The sequence below is a fragment of the Eubalaena glacialis genome, chromosome 18, assembly GCF_028564815.1.
Source record: "Eubalaena glacialis isolate mEubGla1 chromosome 18, mEubGla1.1.hap2.+ XY, whole genome shotgun sequence".
NCBI classification, from domain to species: domain Eukaryota; kingdom Metazoa; phylum Chordata; class Mammalia; order Artiodactyla; family Balaenidae; genus Eubalaena; species Eubalaena glacialis.
In genome coordinates this window covers 65,326,814-65,345,325 of record NC_083733.1, presented here as the reverse complement: position 1 = coordinate 65,345,325, position 18,512 = coordinate 65,326,814, and the positions used below count along the sequence as shown (strand labels likewise).

The following is an 18,512-nucleotide window of genomic DNA, read 5'->3' as shown; positions in this document are numbered from 1 at the left end:
TTGTCAAAAGGCCAGGCCACAAGAATTACAATTACTGGTTTCAATCAGGAATGAGATTTCTAATAAAGCATAAGAAGGGGACACCTGCTAAAAGCCTTGTCATATCACTACATTATTAAAGTCTCTCACCTATATGGATTGCCTGATGGCATTAAGTCAGGCTTGAAAGCACACTGAAGAATTTGACATGCTCATTACATGTCTAAGACTGCTCACCATTATGAATTCTCTGAAGGCTTGAAAGGGTTGAACTCTGACGAAAGACCTTGCCACACTCATTGCATTTGTAAGCCTTCTCACCATTATGAATTCTCTGATGACGTACAAGGTTTGCATTTTGACTAAACACTTTGCCACAATCATTACTCTTGTAATTTGCTCCATTATGTATTTTCCAATGAATTCGAAGTTGGAGGTTTTGACTAAAGACCTTGGCACACGCATTACATTTGTAAGGTTTCTCTGCAATATGAATTTCTTGATGCCTTGTAAGGGTTGTCTTCTCACAAAAGACTTTGCCACACTCATGACATTTGTAAGGTTTCTCTCCAGTAAGGATTCTCTGAAGAAGAATGCAAGGACTGCATTTCGATTAAAGACTCTGCCACACACATCACATTTATATGGTTTGGATCCTGTATGGATTATCTGATGATGCCAGAGAGTTGACCCATGATGAAAAGTTTTGCCACACACATTACGTTTGTAAGGTTTCTCTTCAGTATGAATTCTCCGATGAATTGCAAGGTATGAATTTTAACCAAAGACCTTGCCACATACATCACAATTGTGTAATTTCTCTCCTGTATGGATTGTCTGATGCCTACTGAGGTATGAGCCCTGATGAGAGGTTTTAGCCACACTCATTACATTTGTAAGATTACACACTATTATGAATTGTTGGATGACTCGCAAGGTTTGTGTTTTGACTAAAGACTGTGACACACTCATTACATTTGTAAGGTTTCTCTCTAGTATGAATTTCCTGATGAAGTCCAAGGACTGCATTTCGATGAAAGACTCTGTCACATACATCATATTTATATGGTTTTGCTACTCTATGGATTATGTCATGCCTACTGACGCCGGAGGAAGAAAGAAAGGTTTTCCCACAGACCCTACATTTTTAAGGGTTCTCCACAGTATGAATTCTCTGATGAGTTACAAGGTCTGGATTTTGACCAAAGACCTTGGCACACACATCACATTTATGTAATTTCTCTCCTGTATGGATTATCCGATGTCGACTGAGGGTTGAGCTCTGATTAAAGGTTTTACCACAGTCATTACATTTGTAAGGTTTCTCTCCAGTATGAATTCTCTGATGAACTGAAAGCTTTCTTTTCTGACTAAAGACCTTGCCACACTCATTACATTCATAAGGTTTCTCTCCAGTATGAACTCTTTGATGAATTACAAGGTCTGAATTTTGACTAAAGACCTTGTCACATACATCACATTTATGTAATTTCTCTCCTGTATGGATTATCCAATGTCGAGTGAGGATTGATCTCTGATTAAAGGTTTTACCACACTCATTACATTTGTAAGGTTTCTCTCCAGTATGAATTCTCTGATGAACTGAAAGCTTTCCTTTTGTACTAAAGACCTTGCCACACTCATTACATTTGTAAGGTTTCTCTCCAGTATGAATTCTTTGATGAATTACAAGATCTGAATTTCGGCTAAAGACCTTGTCACATACATCACATTTATGTAATTTCTCTCCTACATGGATTCTCTGATGACTCCTGAGATTTGAGCCCTGATGAAACGTTTTGCCATACTCATTACATTTGTAAAGTATTTCCCTGTGTGGGCTCTGGTCTTGTGTCAGTATTGAAGGATGCATAAAATATATATTAGAAATGTTGGTTTGGACAGGAGGAGAAATTCCTTCAACTGGTGAAAATGAGGAAGTACTGTTGATACTCTTATTAGCTTTATTAAAATCATCAATTTTCTGTTTACTTTTAAACATATGCAGTTCATCCTGAAGGCTTAACACAAGTCTATTTCCAATATGGTTGTTTCCTGCATCCCTTCCACCGTGTTGACTTCTTCTATCAGTGACATTTTGGTTATGGGATGTAGGGATATTTCTGTAATTTCTTTCATCATGTCTCCACTGAAATCCAAAGTCAAACATATTCTCTTGTATTTCTGAGAGGTAAAAAGGTTTGATTTCCTGGATTTCATGTCTTTCCAAAATCACTGTTTGGAATACTCCTCCTCTATCAATGTTTGATTTTAGTTGTAATTTTCTTATCACGTGTATATGAGAAATATCTACAAGATATAAAGAACCATACATTTCCTATTCATTACACTGCATGAATAAATGTTTCATGTTGAATATATGATATTAAACAAAAGTAACACTTTTATCAAACAGAGTTACGAAACTTTTCAACCATGATGTTAAATTTTTGAAGAACAGTAAAGAATAGGATTCTTCACTACAGAAAGAGTGATTACACGTAATTCAAATTAAGTTCAGCGTAGCATCGTTTCAAACACTGTGACAAAAACATTCAAATGGAAAAACTTACATTAGCTCTCAAAAAAGGGTATTTTCCACTGTGACCACAAAGCACATACCAACTAACAGTAAACATACAAATACCAGAAGTTTAAAAAGGAAATCTTAAGGGAGATGCAAGAAGAAGTGAGCTATGTAACTAATCCTGTTATTCAAGCATCCCTGCTGGAAATGGTTTCTGAGTCATCACGGCTGCACATATTGATTTAGGTCATCTACTGAAAAAGTTTTTCAATGGATGAAAGGGAATCATTTTTACAGTGTGAGTAATGAGGAGGGTGGAGGGATGGATGATGAAGTGCTGCGGAAACTGGGGAGATCAAGAGAACAACTTAAATACGTGACCAAACGACAGTGATTCTAACCACATCAAGAGACAATGTAAACGGAATTCCCTGGTGGTCCAGTGGTTAAGACTCTGCGCTTCCAAAGCAGGGGGTGCGGGTTCCATCTCAGGTCAGGGAAATAAGATCCCACATGCCACGGGGTGTGGCCAAAAATAAATAAATAAATAAATAATACAAAAAAAGAGAGAGAGAGAGACCATGTAAAGAAAGACCAGGACTGATAACGGGACTGAGTGGAGGAGAGGGACTAATAAACATGGGGTATCATAGCTTGTGATTGTATATTATGTGTGAATAAAACTGTACGAGGCAACTAAAAATAATGAGGTTAAAAGAAAAGAAGAGGACTTCCCTGGTGGTGCAGTGGTTATGAATCCACCTGCCAATGGAGGGGACACAGGTTCAAGCCCTGGTCCAGGAAGATCCCACATGCCACGGAGCAACTAAGCCCGTGTGCCACAACTACTGAGCCTGCGCTCTAGAGCCCGTGAGCCCCAGCTACTGAGCCCGCATGACACAACTACTGAAGCCCGCATGCCTAGAGCCCATGCTCCTCAACAAGAGAAGCCACTGCAATGAGAGAAAGCCTGCACGCTGCAATGAAGACCCAACACAGCCAAAACTAAATAAATAAATAAATTTACAAAAAGAAAAAAATTAAATTAAATTTAAAAAATAAAATTAAAAATTAATTAAGGAAAAAAAACAAAAGAAGAATTGGCCCAGCAAGTAACACAACACTATTCCTTTTTTTTTGGCCATGCCATGCAGCTTGCTGGATCTTAGTTCCCCAAAAAGGGATCAAACCTGAGCCCACAGCAGTGAAAAGAGCCAAGTCCTAACCACTGGACCACCAGGAGTTCCCAATATGATTCCATTTTTAACTGTGGAAATTATACTCTGGGTATGGGGCCAAAACAAAAGGGATTTAAAAAGAGAGAGAATGGGACACTGAAGCAATAAAGCAGGTTTACATTTATTACATTATTTGCTACATAAGGTATCAAATTGAATATTCCATAGGCCCCATTTCTATGCATATAATCACAAAGTACATACATAATATTCCAGGAGATGTGAAAGAATGTTCTTACCCGAAACCTAAAGGAAAAGCCACAACTACTGAAGCCCGCGCGCCTAGAGCCCGTGCTCCGCAACAAGAGAAGCCACCGCAATGAGAAGCCCGCGCACGGCAACAAAGAGTAGCCCCCGCTCGTCGCAACCAGAGAAAGCCCGCGCGCAGCAACAAAGACCCAACACAGACAAAAGTAAGTAAATAAATAAAATAAATTTATTAAAAAACAAAGATACCTGCACTCCCACATTCATAATAGCAGTAATCACAATTGCCCAGGCATTGAAACAACCTAACTGTCCAACACATGGATGGGGAACAAATCTGGGAGATACACAGAATGCAATTTCATTTACACATAAAGAAGAAAAAAATCCTGCTATTTTTAACAGCACAGATGGACAATGAAGGTATATACTCAGTAAAATTATTCAGAGAAAGAATAATACCGCATGATCCCATTTATGTGCAAAATATATTTTTTAAAAAAGAGGCATGCTGGGACTTGCCTGGTGGTCCAGTGGTTAAGAATTTGCCTTCCATTGCGAGGGACGCGGGTTCGCTCCCTGGTCGGGGAACTAAGATCCCACGTGCCAAGAGGCAAATAAGCCCAAGCGCTGCCTCTACTGAGCCCGCGAGCTCTGGAGCCCGCCTGCCACAACTAGAGAAGCCTGCGCGCCACAATGAAGACCCAGTGCACCCAACAACATAAATAAAAATAAAGTAAAATAAAAAAAAGAGGCATACTAAGAGCAACTTAGAGTAGAACAGCTGTTACCAAACTCTGGTAGCAGAATGGGGAGATATTAGTCAAAGGAGTAAATGGTTGAGGTAGCAAAACAAGCAGACAGGGCTTGAGACAGCTCCTTGCAGGTTCTGAGGTGCCAGATGGAATGAAAGAGCAGCCAGTGTTTTCCCATCCTCTGATTAGGTCTTCAAAGAACACAAGATGGGGGTGGAACCCAGAAAGGCTCAGGGGCTGGAGTCTGGAGGCATCAGCTCTGATCTATATGGACTGAGAACTGAGCATCCAAGGGAATCAAGTCCAAAAGGAGAGCTGAGGGAGCAACAGACCCCTTTAAAACAACCCTGTTCACGCTGCTCAAAATCAAGCAGCAACAAGTTCACAGGGGCCAGAGAGCCGAGTGCTGTATATCATGATAAAGACTTTGCCTTTGTCTTTGGTGGAGCTCCCGCACCACTGGAGGGGGAAAGAATACATTTTACATGTTGAGGAACCGAGTGATAACTAAGGGAGAAGAAAAATTTCCTCTCAGACTTGACAACGAATAGATTTCTGTTTTCGCAAACAACTCTCCCATTTGGTAGCGTTTCCCAAACACTACTAATGCTGCGGTGGGTCTGGAAACATATTTCACAAACTCATCCACCGCGTGCCTCCTTCTCAATGCAGAGGGAACAATGAAATATGCAGACATCTAACTCTCTTCTAATAGGTACTGAATCAAAAGCACAGAGGTAGAGCACAGGGAATGAAATATTTTAAAAGTTTCTGCTTGGGCATTAGACACACTTAATCACTTAAAAAACTCCTGGTGTACCGCGAAGTGGCCAGATCATCTGAAGAAAGGGCATGTTTAAACTCCTGATGCTAAATCAAGAAGCTTTTCATGCCTCAGTCAACATGGCTTTGAGCTCAGTTAACCAAGGCAGGGGATTCCAAAAGGGAAACAGGGGAAAATGCAAAGATACCCTCCCGACTTTTGGAGGGAAGTTATCCTCACCCACAGAGAGCAGGTTCCTGCAGGTCTCCAACATCACGTCCCTGTACAAGGCCCTCTGAGTAGGGTCCAGGCATTCCCACTCTTCTGGAGAGAATTCGATGACCACATCATTCAATGTCAACTGTCCCTTAAATAAAAAAACATTTCACCAAGAGGACATGAGGAGAGTTCTTATTTCCATACAAAATGAGTAGAGGTAAAAGATCAATTAGATTGAAGTATGTATTCTGACAGATCCATGGAAAGGTATTTGAAGCTAATTGGGTGTCTAATTTTAATTTCTCATGCTTTGTCATAGAGATTACAATATCCTTCAAATAGATTTACCCTTCTCATTTTTGTGGGCAATACATGAAATACATACAAATAAAAATTCAACACCGGGCCGTCCATGTGGAAGTGTTAGATATTACGTTCTATACACTGAGGGATAATCATCCTCCTGGACAACCATGAGTGGTGTCTTCAGAGATGACAGAGTCCACAGTGGCTTTATAAAGAAAGCTCAAAACCTCCAATTATGATGATGATAACAGCAGCAAAGAGGAACATTATATGAACACTTCCTATATGCTATGCATTACTCTAAATGTTTTACATGTATTAACTTGTTAGCAACATCAAAGCTCATTAAAGAAAGATCTTTTCCCAACTTACAGAGGAGAAAACTGTGTCAGAGACACTCTGAAAAACTCGACTGAGTTCAGGAATCTAAGGAATCATACAGTAAGCACATGAACTTGGTTGGGCTACACCATGGTTGGGCTCTGGAACTGAAGCTTAAAAATCACAGAGTTAAGTAACACATAGAGCATTAAAACTTCACTGACAGACGATTACCTGAGAAAACTTTAAAGAAGTTCAAGGTAAACAACATGGAACAGCCTAAAAGTTCATTATATACGTGTACACGCACACATACACACAAAACGTTAGTAATCTTATTACTATTTAAACCATGAACATGATACTGTAGAAAAAATTCAAGGCCAGGGAATATATTAAAGATATAATATGAACTGCAAAAAGATATCTATAGATTTAAAATCATGATGCCTTTTATCTAAGCCATGGACTTGCACATCCGCGCACGTATGCACACATGTCAACGATAAATTAACGGAAACGAGAGTGGTCTCCTGACAGATTTTCAGACTATTTTTTCATTATCATATTTATTCACGTGTATTTCAGGATATTTCTTACAGAAATGAAAATGTACAAACTGTACTAAACTGAGCTTCTCAACATGATTCTATAGTAGGCTACTAAAAAAGAAAATAGTACAGACATTAAAAAAAAAACGAGAATACTTTAACTCCAATTTCAATAACTATATTCAAAAATATAAATATAAATCTGTCCATTTGAATTTATACAGATAGGCATTAACAAAAGCCAAAAAGGGTTTCTTAGTTTTTCCACTAATAAAACATTGATTGAAAATTAGAAAAATTTTTTTTAAAAATTAGGAAAGTTATTACTATTATACATTATTTTAACAGATTAAGAATAAAAGTCTCACAATGGTAAAGTAAAAAGTTTCTTGGAGAATTATAAAACATAACAAAAAGGAATATGGAAAAAATATATTGTTATTAAGAAAGAACATTTCACCAATGTCATGATCAGAAGGAAAGGGTCGATGCATTCCCTCTGAAGTTACAGTGGAGTGAAGGGGGCTGGCCAGGGCTCCTGCCTTTCACCACGGTACAGTGTGCCTGAGCAGGGACCACTAAAGAAAGTAACAGGAGGAAAACAGAGAGCTAGAGCGAAAGACAAATCTAAGGACAGGAAAGGCAAACAGCAAAAGGAAGGAAAAAGACATCCTATCCCACAGCAAGAGTGACTGCACAATATCGGACAAAGTAAACAGAAAATCTGACATAAGAGACAAAGGACATTACGTAATCATAAAAGGGTCAATTCTCCAAGAAGATATAACAATTATAAACACATAATGAGGGACGGCACTAGGTAGGGATGAATGCACAGGTGTCAGGAACAACACCTCAGAGTCAGAGAGGATTAGCGTGTCCAAAGAAGGGAATTTCAGGACGGATACACTGAAGAATCAACTGAGAACATGACTTCACCTGAGAAAGAGCCATTTCTTACTCTTCTTTCCTCTTCCTCCTCTTCTTATGGGCTTCTTCCTCAGACCATGTGAGCCTTTAGAGGTCGAGCTTCAAAGTTGGAAACAGGCTGTTTAATGCTTAGAATCGACACAGCCCCTTCCTGAGTCACCACCACACACACAGGGAAGACCTCAGCATGCGGAACAGACAGTCCCCTGCTGCCCACGGTCCCGGGAGGGGCTCAGGACAGTAAACTCCCACACAGAGACCAACCAGTGAGTTTCCCACCCTTTCCTTCAGATCACGCTCCCCTCCCGGTGAGGCCCTCACGTGCACAGCAGCAGCGGGCACCTCAGCTGGACCCGATGATCCCCTTCAGGTCACAGACCAGCCCTGATCCATCCCCACGCAGAGCAGAGCCCCCTCAGCCTCAGCCCAGATCTCAGCCCTCAGGAACGGGGGGACCCAGAGTCATGATGCTCAGTGATGGATCCAGATTGGAACGTCCTGGGGAACCTTAAGTATTATTCACGTTGGGCCCCATCCCAGCTACTTTAAAAGGCATCTCTGGTCAGGGGGTATAAAACACATAAAGATGCCTTACTCAAATCAGTGTGAAGCCTGGGTTGAGCACCATCTGGAGGAGGTGAGCCCAACACACCTCAAGCTTTCTTTTTCTTTTCAAGCACTACTGAGGTATAATTGATGCATAAAAATGGTGTACATATAAGCTGTACAACGTGATTATTTGGCAGATGTACACCATGTACAATAATTATCAGCATCAAGTAATTTACACTTCCATTAACTCACAGTTACCATTTTGTGTCTGTGTAGTGAGAACACTAAAATTTTACTCCCTTAACAATTCTCCAGTATATAGTAACACACTATGATCAACCGTAGTCAGCATGGTGCACACAGATCCCCAGAACTTACTCATTTCACAAATGAAAGTTTCTAACCCTTGGGCAACATCGCCCCATTTTCTCCACCACCCAGCCCCTGGTAACAACCTTTCTACTCTACAGCCCTATGAGTTTTACATTTCTAGTTTCCACACAGAATTTATCTTTTTCTGTCAGGCTTATTTCAGTGAGCATATTCATTCTAGGTTCGTTCATTTTGTCACAAATGATAGGCTCCTTCATTTTTATGGCTGAATTTTGTGTGTGTGTATATATATACATACATACATACATATATATTTATATATAAAATCTCTTCATTATTCATTCGTCAACATTACGGTTCTTTCTACAGCTTGGCTGTTGTGAATAATGCATTAATGCTCATTGGAGGGCAGATATTTCACTCAATATACTGATTTCATTTCCTTTGGATATCGAGCCAGAGGTGGGTTTGACAGATTGTGTCTGTTCTACATTAAATTTACTGAGAAACCACCATATTGTTTTCCATAATAGCCGTATCATTTACATTCCCACCAACAGGGCATTAAGTGTGCTCTGTTCTCTGTATTGGGCCTGTGTGTGTGTGTGTGTGTGTGTGTGTGTGTGTCTGTCTGTCTGTGTGTGTCTGTGTGCTGAGACAGATAAAGAGAGGATAGTACAGAAACAAGCATGAGCCTGGCAGCAAGAAAGCTAACAGCTATTTCTTCCCAAGGATGAGCCTCTAGACTTTAGATCACTGTGGTGTTGGGGCCCTTTGATTCTTGAAGCAATCTTTCCAGACATGACAGGACTTTACGGCCCGTGCTAGACACACACCTAGCAGAAGCTCCCTGCTCAAAACATTCTGCCATCTGACACAGAACTCATAATTTCCCGTACGGACACAAATAGACTAACAAACTCTTATGGGGTCCAACACAGTCTCCAGACACTCTCTTAATGATCCTCATAGAGAATGCCAAATAACAAACCAAGCTCTTCATAACTCATGCATCAGGAAAAAACACATATGGAGACACCCAAGGATCAGTAGACCCAAAAGCCCATATTTTCATTTACAATGATTCCAGCACAAACACTGTCGTCTCCAAAACCTACCAATTAAAAAGACGTCTCCAATGATACACATGCCTCAGTGAGACCCCAACATCCCCAATGAAGTGCTCTCTTTTGTATCTTTCATAGCGCATCTGAAATATTCTTCACTCACAACCCAAAATGCTCAAAAATAGCAAAGGTAATGCGAACAATGATCTCTGAGGCTTTCCCTGTATTACTTGGAGGTTTACACGATGATTCTTGCCCTCCCAAAAAAGCCAACACAAGTCACTGCTTAGAGTGGATTCTATAGGGCACCCTCTAGATCCATTCCTGTAGTACCATGGCAGCCATCCTCCTATACCCAGAGCTCCCTATGGGTATATCTCAGGCCACAGCTCTAACAATACTGGGGGAAAATGGTTCTCTCTTTCTAAATCCACTGTCTTCATTCCTCCTCAGGAATGAAGGTGTGACCCAACGTAACCAATACATGCAAGCCTCAGTCTCAGCATCTATGTTACAGGGAAGCTGAGCTAGGCGCCTATGGCACCTCAAAGCCACAACCACCCATAAACCCATGTCATGATGCTCCAGACAGAATTAAGACATCCCTTGCCAATACTTCCCCACATTCCTTGATCCCACAAGGGACAGGTGCACACATTCACTGGGCTCAACTTGATGCCCACATCTGCGGCCATATCCCTCATGCAGACCCATACAGGCTCTGATTCACTTTCCCGACTTCTCTCTCTCTCCTCCATGCGAACAAGAGGAAACGTGATAAATGGCACAAAGACCTCTCAGCAAAGATCTTGCAACCAGAACACAGACGCTCCCACCCAAAGGACACTGGGCATTCAGTATGAAGATCAAACAGCTGGCCCCCTGGAGAATACTTGCCAGCAACTGGGGACGTTATGGAGTGCAGTTACACAGGCATTTGAGTTCAGTGAGACAGTTACAAAGAGAGAGCGTCCTTAAGTTTCTTGTCTCCTGTTCTCCCCACTCACATCTAATTGGAAAATACATTCCCTATTTAGGGCGCTCTCCTTCACATCCCCTTAGGTTCTGGACCTTCTGCCCACCCTTAGCATCGTAAAATCACTACCCCTGACTCTGAGCAGATGACCTGCTGAAGGCAAAGCACTTGTCAAGGTGGCAACTGGTGCCCAGATGTGCACAGCCTGGAACACCTGTAGCTACAGCAGAGCAGTAATGCAGCAGAATAAACGTGAGGACGACACTGCAAGAGGAAACCAGTTGCACAGGGCTTCTTAAGCCTCCCTACAGCTTTTTGCTCTGGAGTAATTAAGGAGGCACACAAGGTAAAGATCAATAAGCGCTGAAATATCCAGAACAAATATGGGAACCATCCTCATCACCTACCCTGTTACCTTCGTATTCCCTGAGGAGTACTCAGCCCAATGCAAATTCCTAGCATCTGAAAACATCCCACGAGTGAGGCGTTGCAGTGACCCTCGGAAAAAGATGAACACCGTGTCCTTCGGTGGAGGTTAAAGACAAGAGACTCAAAATAATCAATGGAGAAGTGCGTTTCTGTTGAGGGTGACTGATACTGAGGCAATAAAATCTGGTTAATGTCACGGAGATTGTTGGGGGGGTGGATGGGGAGCCATCTCTGAACTAAGACTTGAAGGAGGGTGTATGGCCAAAATCATGCTGACTTAAAAGAAAAAGGTAAGAGAAGCAACTAAGATCTGAAACATGAAAGGTGTTGGTGTTTGGGAACAGAGAAAAGGTGAATGTGACCAGGACAGAGTGAACCAAGAGAACAGGGTCAGCTCCCAGGATGAGGCTGGAGACACCGGCTGGGCCCTGAGGATGGTACAGGTCTGTGTAGCTACAGGAAGGAAACTGGATTTTGTCCCGAGGACAAAAAAAACCCAGTGGAGGTCTGAAGCCCAGGGGTTGACATAAACTACTTTCAGATTTACATTTAATGCAGAGAAATATGTCTGACTATGGTTTCTCAAACTATGAGGCTATGCTCCATTCTCAATCCTTGAATTTTTGCTTTTCATTCTAGGATGACTGGGAACCGTGAAAAATTCTAAGTAACACAGGACACTCTCACTAGAAAGAATTCCCACACACAGACAAACACACAATTTGGCCAATCACTTCAGGAGTCAATATTCCTCAGACTCACAGTTTCTGAGTCTAGACTCTCATCTCCATATTACAAGTGGGCTCCCTGAGGAGGCCCAGACGGGAGACATGTCTGAGAAAGCCCAGGTTGAATCCAGAGAATGAGGTGGAACTAAAGTTTGAAATGGGATCCTGAAGGGCCAGTGGGCCGACTTTGTCCTCATTGCCTGTCGAATTTAAAACACCAGGACCAACCTTCACGTTCCTGACCAAAGGAAACTTCTCTTTCAAGGTCTGATCACACAGATATAATACTGAGTATTCAATTCTTCTTTCCAGAAGATCTCAGTAAAATATTTAAACATGCAGATTTGCAAAAATATAGCCACTCGTGAAGAAAACATTGTAAGGGGTCAGCTGAAAAATAAACTGTGAGCAAACTTCTTCATCATGAATAGATGGCTCTGTTGGAGGAAGGTTCCAAGCCAATCCAACCCATCCTTCATCATTTGCAAAGAACACTAAAGAGGGACCTGAGCGAAACATCTTCCTGTCACCTCATAGCTATTTTAACAGACCAAATAAAAGAGAAAAAAAACAAATATTAGACTAACTGGTTAAATTAGGTTTTGACTGTTAATGTAAAAGACCAATGACCTCTTTACCAAATACTCATCAAAATAGTCTAAAATTATTTACTAGTTATCAAAGAAGTTTTCCAATATATAAGATGAAGAGGAAAAGCACTCAGGCCTCATATAAACCTGAATCAATAAAAAGAAATAATTTGTGAATTATTTTTAATCTAAAAATGCTGGTGTCGAAGTTTTTCAAAAATTGGGGATTTACCTTATTTAGAAAAGAATGACATGAATAGACTACCTAAGGGAACCAAACTTATTCCAGAAGTTAATAATTACCTACAGGAAAGTAGAAATTGAATGGACTAAGATTTATTCCAAGCTACACAAAGAATTAAACGTAAAGAAACCAGAAAGAAAGAAGAAAATTCATTACAAAACCCAAAACTTTTAATGTTCCTTTAAAGAGGCACCACGTGGTGACAAAGCTAGTCATTTCTTGTGCCACTAGTCTCTCGCCTCTCCTCTACCTCATGCCAGGAAAATGGAAGGGGGTGACCCACAACTGTCTGAGTCAAGTCATTGCGCCTTGGCCGAACAGGAACTGCAAATGGAAGTTACCTTCTCTTACAAATACTTACAAAATACACAAACCTTTCACTTTTCGCACCTCCCATCCTCATCGGTCTAATTTAAGCAAATAAATTTTACTTCATTAGATTCTAAAGCTACAAATCAACATATCACAACATAATCATCCATATCCAAACAACTCACCACCCATCTGGACCCAGTTTCTCACCTCTACCTGCACCACTATGTGTTTCCATTTCATTCTGTTTATCTGTCTCCTATTTCATCTCTCTTTGTTCCCCTCTACTCTCCTGCTGTTTCTCCCCTCTATTTCTCCCTCACCCTTGTCCTGCCCCATTCTGCGACTTCTTCCCCTTCTTGCTGCTTTCTCCCCAACCTGTATGATTGTCCTAAATATCCATGTATTTCTCCATCTTTATCCCCAAACTCAGCTCCCTCTCCGATCTCCAGGTTACATCCTTTCTGTAACTGCTACAATGCCTTAGTCTGCACTCTCTGGCACCCCAGGTGGCTATTCCTCCTTCCTGCTTTCTCTCTTCTGCTCTTCTAGTCACTAGTTTTCCTCTTTCTCTCCCAGCACCACGGTCCTCTGAAGAGCATGGTTGCAACTCTTACGCTCTCCGCCCACTCCCTGTGTGAAGTGTCTCCCTCCTGCCGGTGATACAAGGCCCCTCTCCCTATGTTACTATCCCATCGGTTCTCTCTCATTCCTTCCTCCTTCTCAGTTTTTCTGCTTCTCTCCCAGTCGCTCTGTCTCTGCTTCTCCTGATCCCCCTCGCCCACGAATTTACAGGGATGGTGACTGAATAAGATGCCGCCCTACCGGAAGAGACTATTTTCCAGCGGGGTGGAAACTGGGGACAGACATACACTGGGTGTCACACGGCTGGCCCAGGTCACCTCCCCCTACGCGAGGTGAAAGGAAGGGCTGACTAGGAAGGGGAGGCCTGCGGAGCAAAGCACCGGCCTGAGAAGCAGGCGAGGACAGAGGGTCTGGGAGGGAGGGAGGGGGTCTCCGGAGAGGGACGGGCTCTCCAGAACCCCAGGACCGGGGAGAGGACGCGGCCTCTCCGGGAGCGGGGCGGCCGGCGCTGCCCTCCAGGGGCCGAGAAGGCCAGGCTGGGGGCGCGAATCCACCTCGCGGAAGAGGACTTTACACGGCGAGGGCGAGACAACAGGTTTGAAGCAGGGAAATGTTGCGAAAGGCGGTGTCTACGTGGACCGAAGGCAAAAAAGCCAAGGTCAGGGACCAGCCTCAGAGCGAATTCAAACCCAAAGGAAAAGACACCCGTCCTGTGACGGCGACGTCTGGATTTACTTGGGGTGGAGGGCCGGCTGCTGTGATTTTACGTCCATAGTGACTGCGAGACCCCGAGGATGGAGTAAGGGGGACCGCGCGGCACATATACACTACGAAGAAAAAACTCACGGTCAGCCGCACCACGTTCACCTCGCGCTCACCGCTTCTACTTCCGTAGGAAACCGCGGACAAGCAGAGAGAAGAGGCGGGGCTTCCGGGGCGGGGCCTGGACGGAGCGCTACGTGCGAGGGGCGGAGCGGGGAGAGTGCAGGTCTGCGGAGAGAGCGCGTGAGTGCGGCGCACGGGCCGAGGTTCCCCTACCTTGACCTGTTTAGTTAACTGTCCATAATACTTTTAAGGTAAAACCGTACAATTGTATGGGCCGGTTTTGCAAAAACTAAGAAGATTCCTCTTAAGTTAAAAACAGATTAAATAAAAAGCTTTTTTTGCCAACAGATTTCTCGCACGTCCCGCTAGTGAGGCTGAAGCAATTCAGAGCTCTGGAAACTTGGGTCTCCAAGTGGTAGCTGTGGGGCGGTGATTGGAGCCTGGAACATTTGCTGCAGTTACAATTAATATAAGCACTTTAAGGAAATAAAAACTGGATTTTTCTTTGTATTACAAACGAGAATGTGCATTTTAAAAAAAACTAGCTATGTAGAATGGTCTATTTCATACTGAAACCATAAAGAACGGATATTCTGACCTTTCAGCCTCCGCGGCAGCCTTGGAGCCCCTGAAAAAGCTTGTGGGGGGCAATTAAAAAACCAAAAGAAGCAGGTCCTGAAGTTTACTCTTGACTGTACCCATCCTGTACAAGATGTAATCATGGATGCTGCCAATTTTGAGCAGGTTCTTCAGGAGAGAATCAAACTGAACAGAAAAGCTGGGAATCTTAGTGGAGGGGTTGTAACAATCAAAAGAAGCAAAAGCAAGATTACCGCAACTTCTGAGGTGTCTTTTTCCAAAAGGTATTTGAAATATCTCACCAAAAAATATCTGAAGAAGACTAATCTCCGAGATTGGTTACGTAGGTTAGGTAGGTGCTATCACCAAGGAAAGTTACAAATTGCATTACTTCCAGATTAATCAAGATGAATAAGAGGAGGAAGATGAGGATTAAAAGGCAATTATCTGGGAACTTCCCTGGTGGTCCAGTAGCTAAGACTCTCCACTCCCAATACAGGGGGCCCGGGTTCAATTTCTGGTCAGGGAACTAGATCCCACATGCTGCAGCTAAAAGATCCCGCATACCGCAACTAAGACACAGCACAGCCAAATAAATAAAATAAAAATTATTTTTTAAAAAAACCTCAATTACCTGGAATAGTCTGTATGAGTTCTAGAATAAAACATAGGAACCAAAACCAAAAACGGATATTCTGTTTCTGTTCCTGATTGACGCAACAAGCTGCTCGGTTTCAGAGACTCAGGGACCAGACCTGGGGTCTGAGACTGGAGGACTAAGTCACCTTAGCTAGCCACAATATTGTGCAATAATTTCAGAAGCTGGTATCATTTTACACTTGTTCCTGCCTAAAGGGAAAATGTGTCCTTTTTTTTTTCTTTTTTTTTTTTTTATATTATAGCTATAAGTTTTCCTCTAAATATTGCTTTAGCTGCCATAAGTTTTGTTATCTGTGTCTTTTAAATATTTTATTTATTTATTTATTTTTGGCTGTGTTGGGTCTTCGTTTCTGTGCGAGGGCTTTCTCTAGTTGTGGCAAGTGGGGGCCACTCTTCATTGCGGTGCGCAGGCCTCTCACTATCGTGGCCTCTCTTGTTGCGGAGCACAGGCTCCAGACGCGCAGGCTCAGTAGTTGTGGCTCACGGGCCTAGTTGCTCCGCGGCATGTGGGATCTTCCCAGACCAGGGCTCGAACCCGTGTCCCCTGCATTAGCAGGCAGATTCTCAACCACTGCGCCACCAGGGAAGCCCGAAAATGTGTCTTTTCTATCCATCATAATTGTGAACCATTTTTCCTCAATAAATACAACTTCATCTTGGATACTTTTTCTTGTAGAATTATGTGATAATCAGTGTACCTGCATCTTATTTAAATACTCATTTTTTGGTAATATTTGCCTATGAAATAAATCTACACACATAGTTTGGAGATATTGCAAATTGAGTTCCAGAGCACCTCAATAAATCAAACTTAACAATAAAGTGGGTCACTCCAATTTTTTATATTCACAGTGCATATAAAAGTTATTCTGTAGACTATAAAGTGTGCAATAGGATTATGTCTAAAACAAGTTTAAATACATTAACTAAAATAAACATCATTTCTGCTTTCTCTTCAAGGAGTTGGTCTAGTAGACGTAGAGATGCAGACCTTCGTGAAAACCCTGGGGGCATCTTACCTGACCAGCAGCATTTAATTTCTGTGGGCAAAGAGGTGGAGGCCGCAAGTAAAAAGATCCCGGGTGCAGCAACTAAGACCCAGACCAGCCAAATAAAGAAATAAGTAAGTATTAAAAAAAAAGATCACTGGTCGGACACAACATAAGATATATTAACAAAGGAGAAGTTTGAAATATTGTGAGAATAACCAAAATGTGACACAGAGACACAAAGTGACCAAATGTTGTTGGAAAAATGGTGCCAAAGACTTTCTCCACCCACCGTGGCCACAAACCTTCAATTTGTAAAAAAAAAAAACAAAGTATCTCTGCAGCACAATAAAATAAAGGGCAAGGACTTCCCTGGTGGCGCAGTGCTTAAGAATCCACCTACCAACGCAGCAGACACCGGTTCGATCCCTGGTCCGGGAAGATTCCACATGCTGGAGAACAACTAAGCTCGTGTGCCACGACTACTGAGCCTGCGCTCTAGACCCCACGAGCTACAGCTAAGGAAGCCCATGGGTTCTAGAGCCCGCATGACGCAACTACTGAGCCCGCATGCTGCAACTACTGAGGCCTGCACACCTAGAGCCCACGCTCCACAAGAGAAGCCACCTCAATGAGAAGCTGGTACACCGCAACAAAGAGTAGCCCACGCTCGCCACAACTAGAGAAAGCCCACGCACAGCAAAGAAGACCCAACGCAGCCAAAAATAAAAAAATAATTTAAAAAATAAAATAAAGGGCACTAATGAGGTATGCCTGTATAGATGTTATAGAACATTATCATAACCACAATTATATTTGCAGTTAAGTCATTTAAAAGAGTCAACAGATACTAACAAATTAAGTACAGATGTTGAGTTGTGGAAGGATAGAAATAATTAGTCTTGTTAGTGTAGCAACATAATTAAGCCATTTGTCACTGAAACCAGACAACTTGGATTCAATTCCCGATTCTGCCACTTGCTGGGATGCAAATGAATGGGTCTAAATCTGTGTTTGTCCTAAAATCCTTCATTGGTGAAATGAGAATAAATATCAGTGCTTTTCTGACAGATGAAAATTTAGTAAGTTATTAGGCATAAACCCTTAATAACAATAACTCTTACCTGAAGTGGGATAATGACGAAATACAATATAAATCAGACTGAAGATCACTTTTCCAAAGAAAATATTTTCTTTTTGCTCAGGATCAAGTTCTAAGTGGAGGATATTGGGTGTCAGTTGTCACGCTATATATACGTAGCACAAATCTTATTTTCTCTGCAAAATGCACTGGCCCTGAAAGTGAATACCATCCACTGAGAAGTGGCAGAATGGCTTCCAGACATTTTGGCAATGGAGACTGTCTCACTGTCACAAACTGTACTTGGAATTGTGGGGTCTTTCTATCTTATTCATCCTTATAATCTCATTCAGTTCACTGCATCCTTGTTCATTTCCACCACCTTGATTTTCAAGCACTTTACCGTACCAATTCCCAAATTAAAACATTTCATCTCACCACCTTCCCATTCCAGTTCTTTCATTAAATTGATCGCCTAGAGGAATGCTCTTTTATCATGTTTATAGTGCACCTACTTTATATAACTCACTGAGTTATGTACATATTCATGTCACAAGAATCGGAAAGCAACTCACTGATTTATACATTCCTTGATGTAAAAATGGAAGATGTGGACTAACTGGTGGCACAGTGGTTAAGAATCTGCCTGCCAATGCAGGGGACAGGGGCTTGATCCCTGCTCCGGGAAGATGCCACATGTAGCGGAGCAACAAAGCCCAGGTGCCACAACTACTGAGCCTGCGCTCTAGAGCGCACAAGCCACAAC

The 18,512-nt window shown here is 42.1% G+C and overlaps 1 protein-coding gene and 1 pseudogene across 1 annotated transcript; one reads left to right on the top strand and one right to left on the bottom strand.

Annotated features, from left to right (window-relative positions):
• Nucleotides 1-202: 202 nt before the first annotated feature.
• Nucleotides 203-2,149, bottom strand: LOC133077756 (zinc finger protein 813-like). The gene is made up of 3 exons (XM_061172513.1): nt 1,141-2,149; nt 914-972; nt 203-562 (listed from the first exon to the last, which is right to left on the bottom strand). Exons 1-3 carry the CDS (start codon nt 2,147-2,149, stop codon nt 203-205), a joined length of 1,428 nt encoding a protein of 475 aa, XP_061028496.1.
• A 679-nt stretch (nt 2,150-2,828) lies between these two features.
• On the top strand, nt 2,829-15,452 carry LOC133077755 (large ribosomal subunit protein eL22-like; annotated as a pseudogene).
• The last annotated feature ends 3,060 nt before the right edge of the window (nt 15,453-18,512 follow it).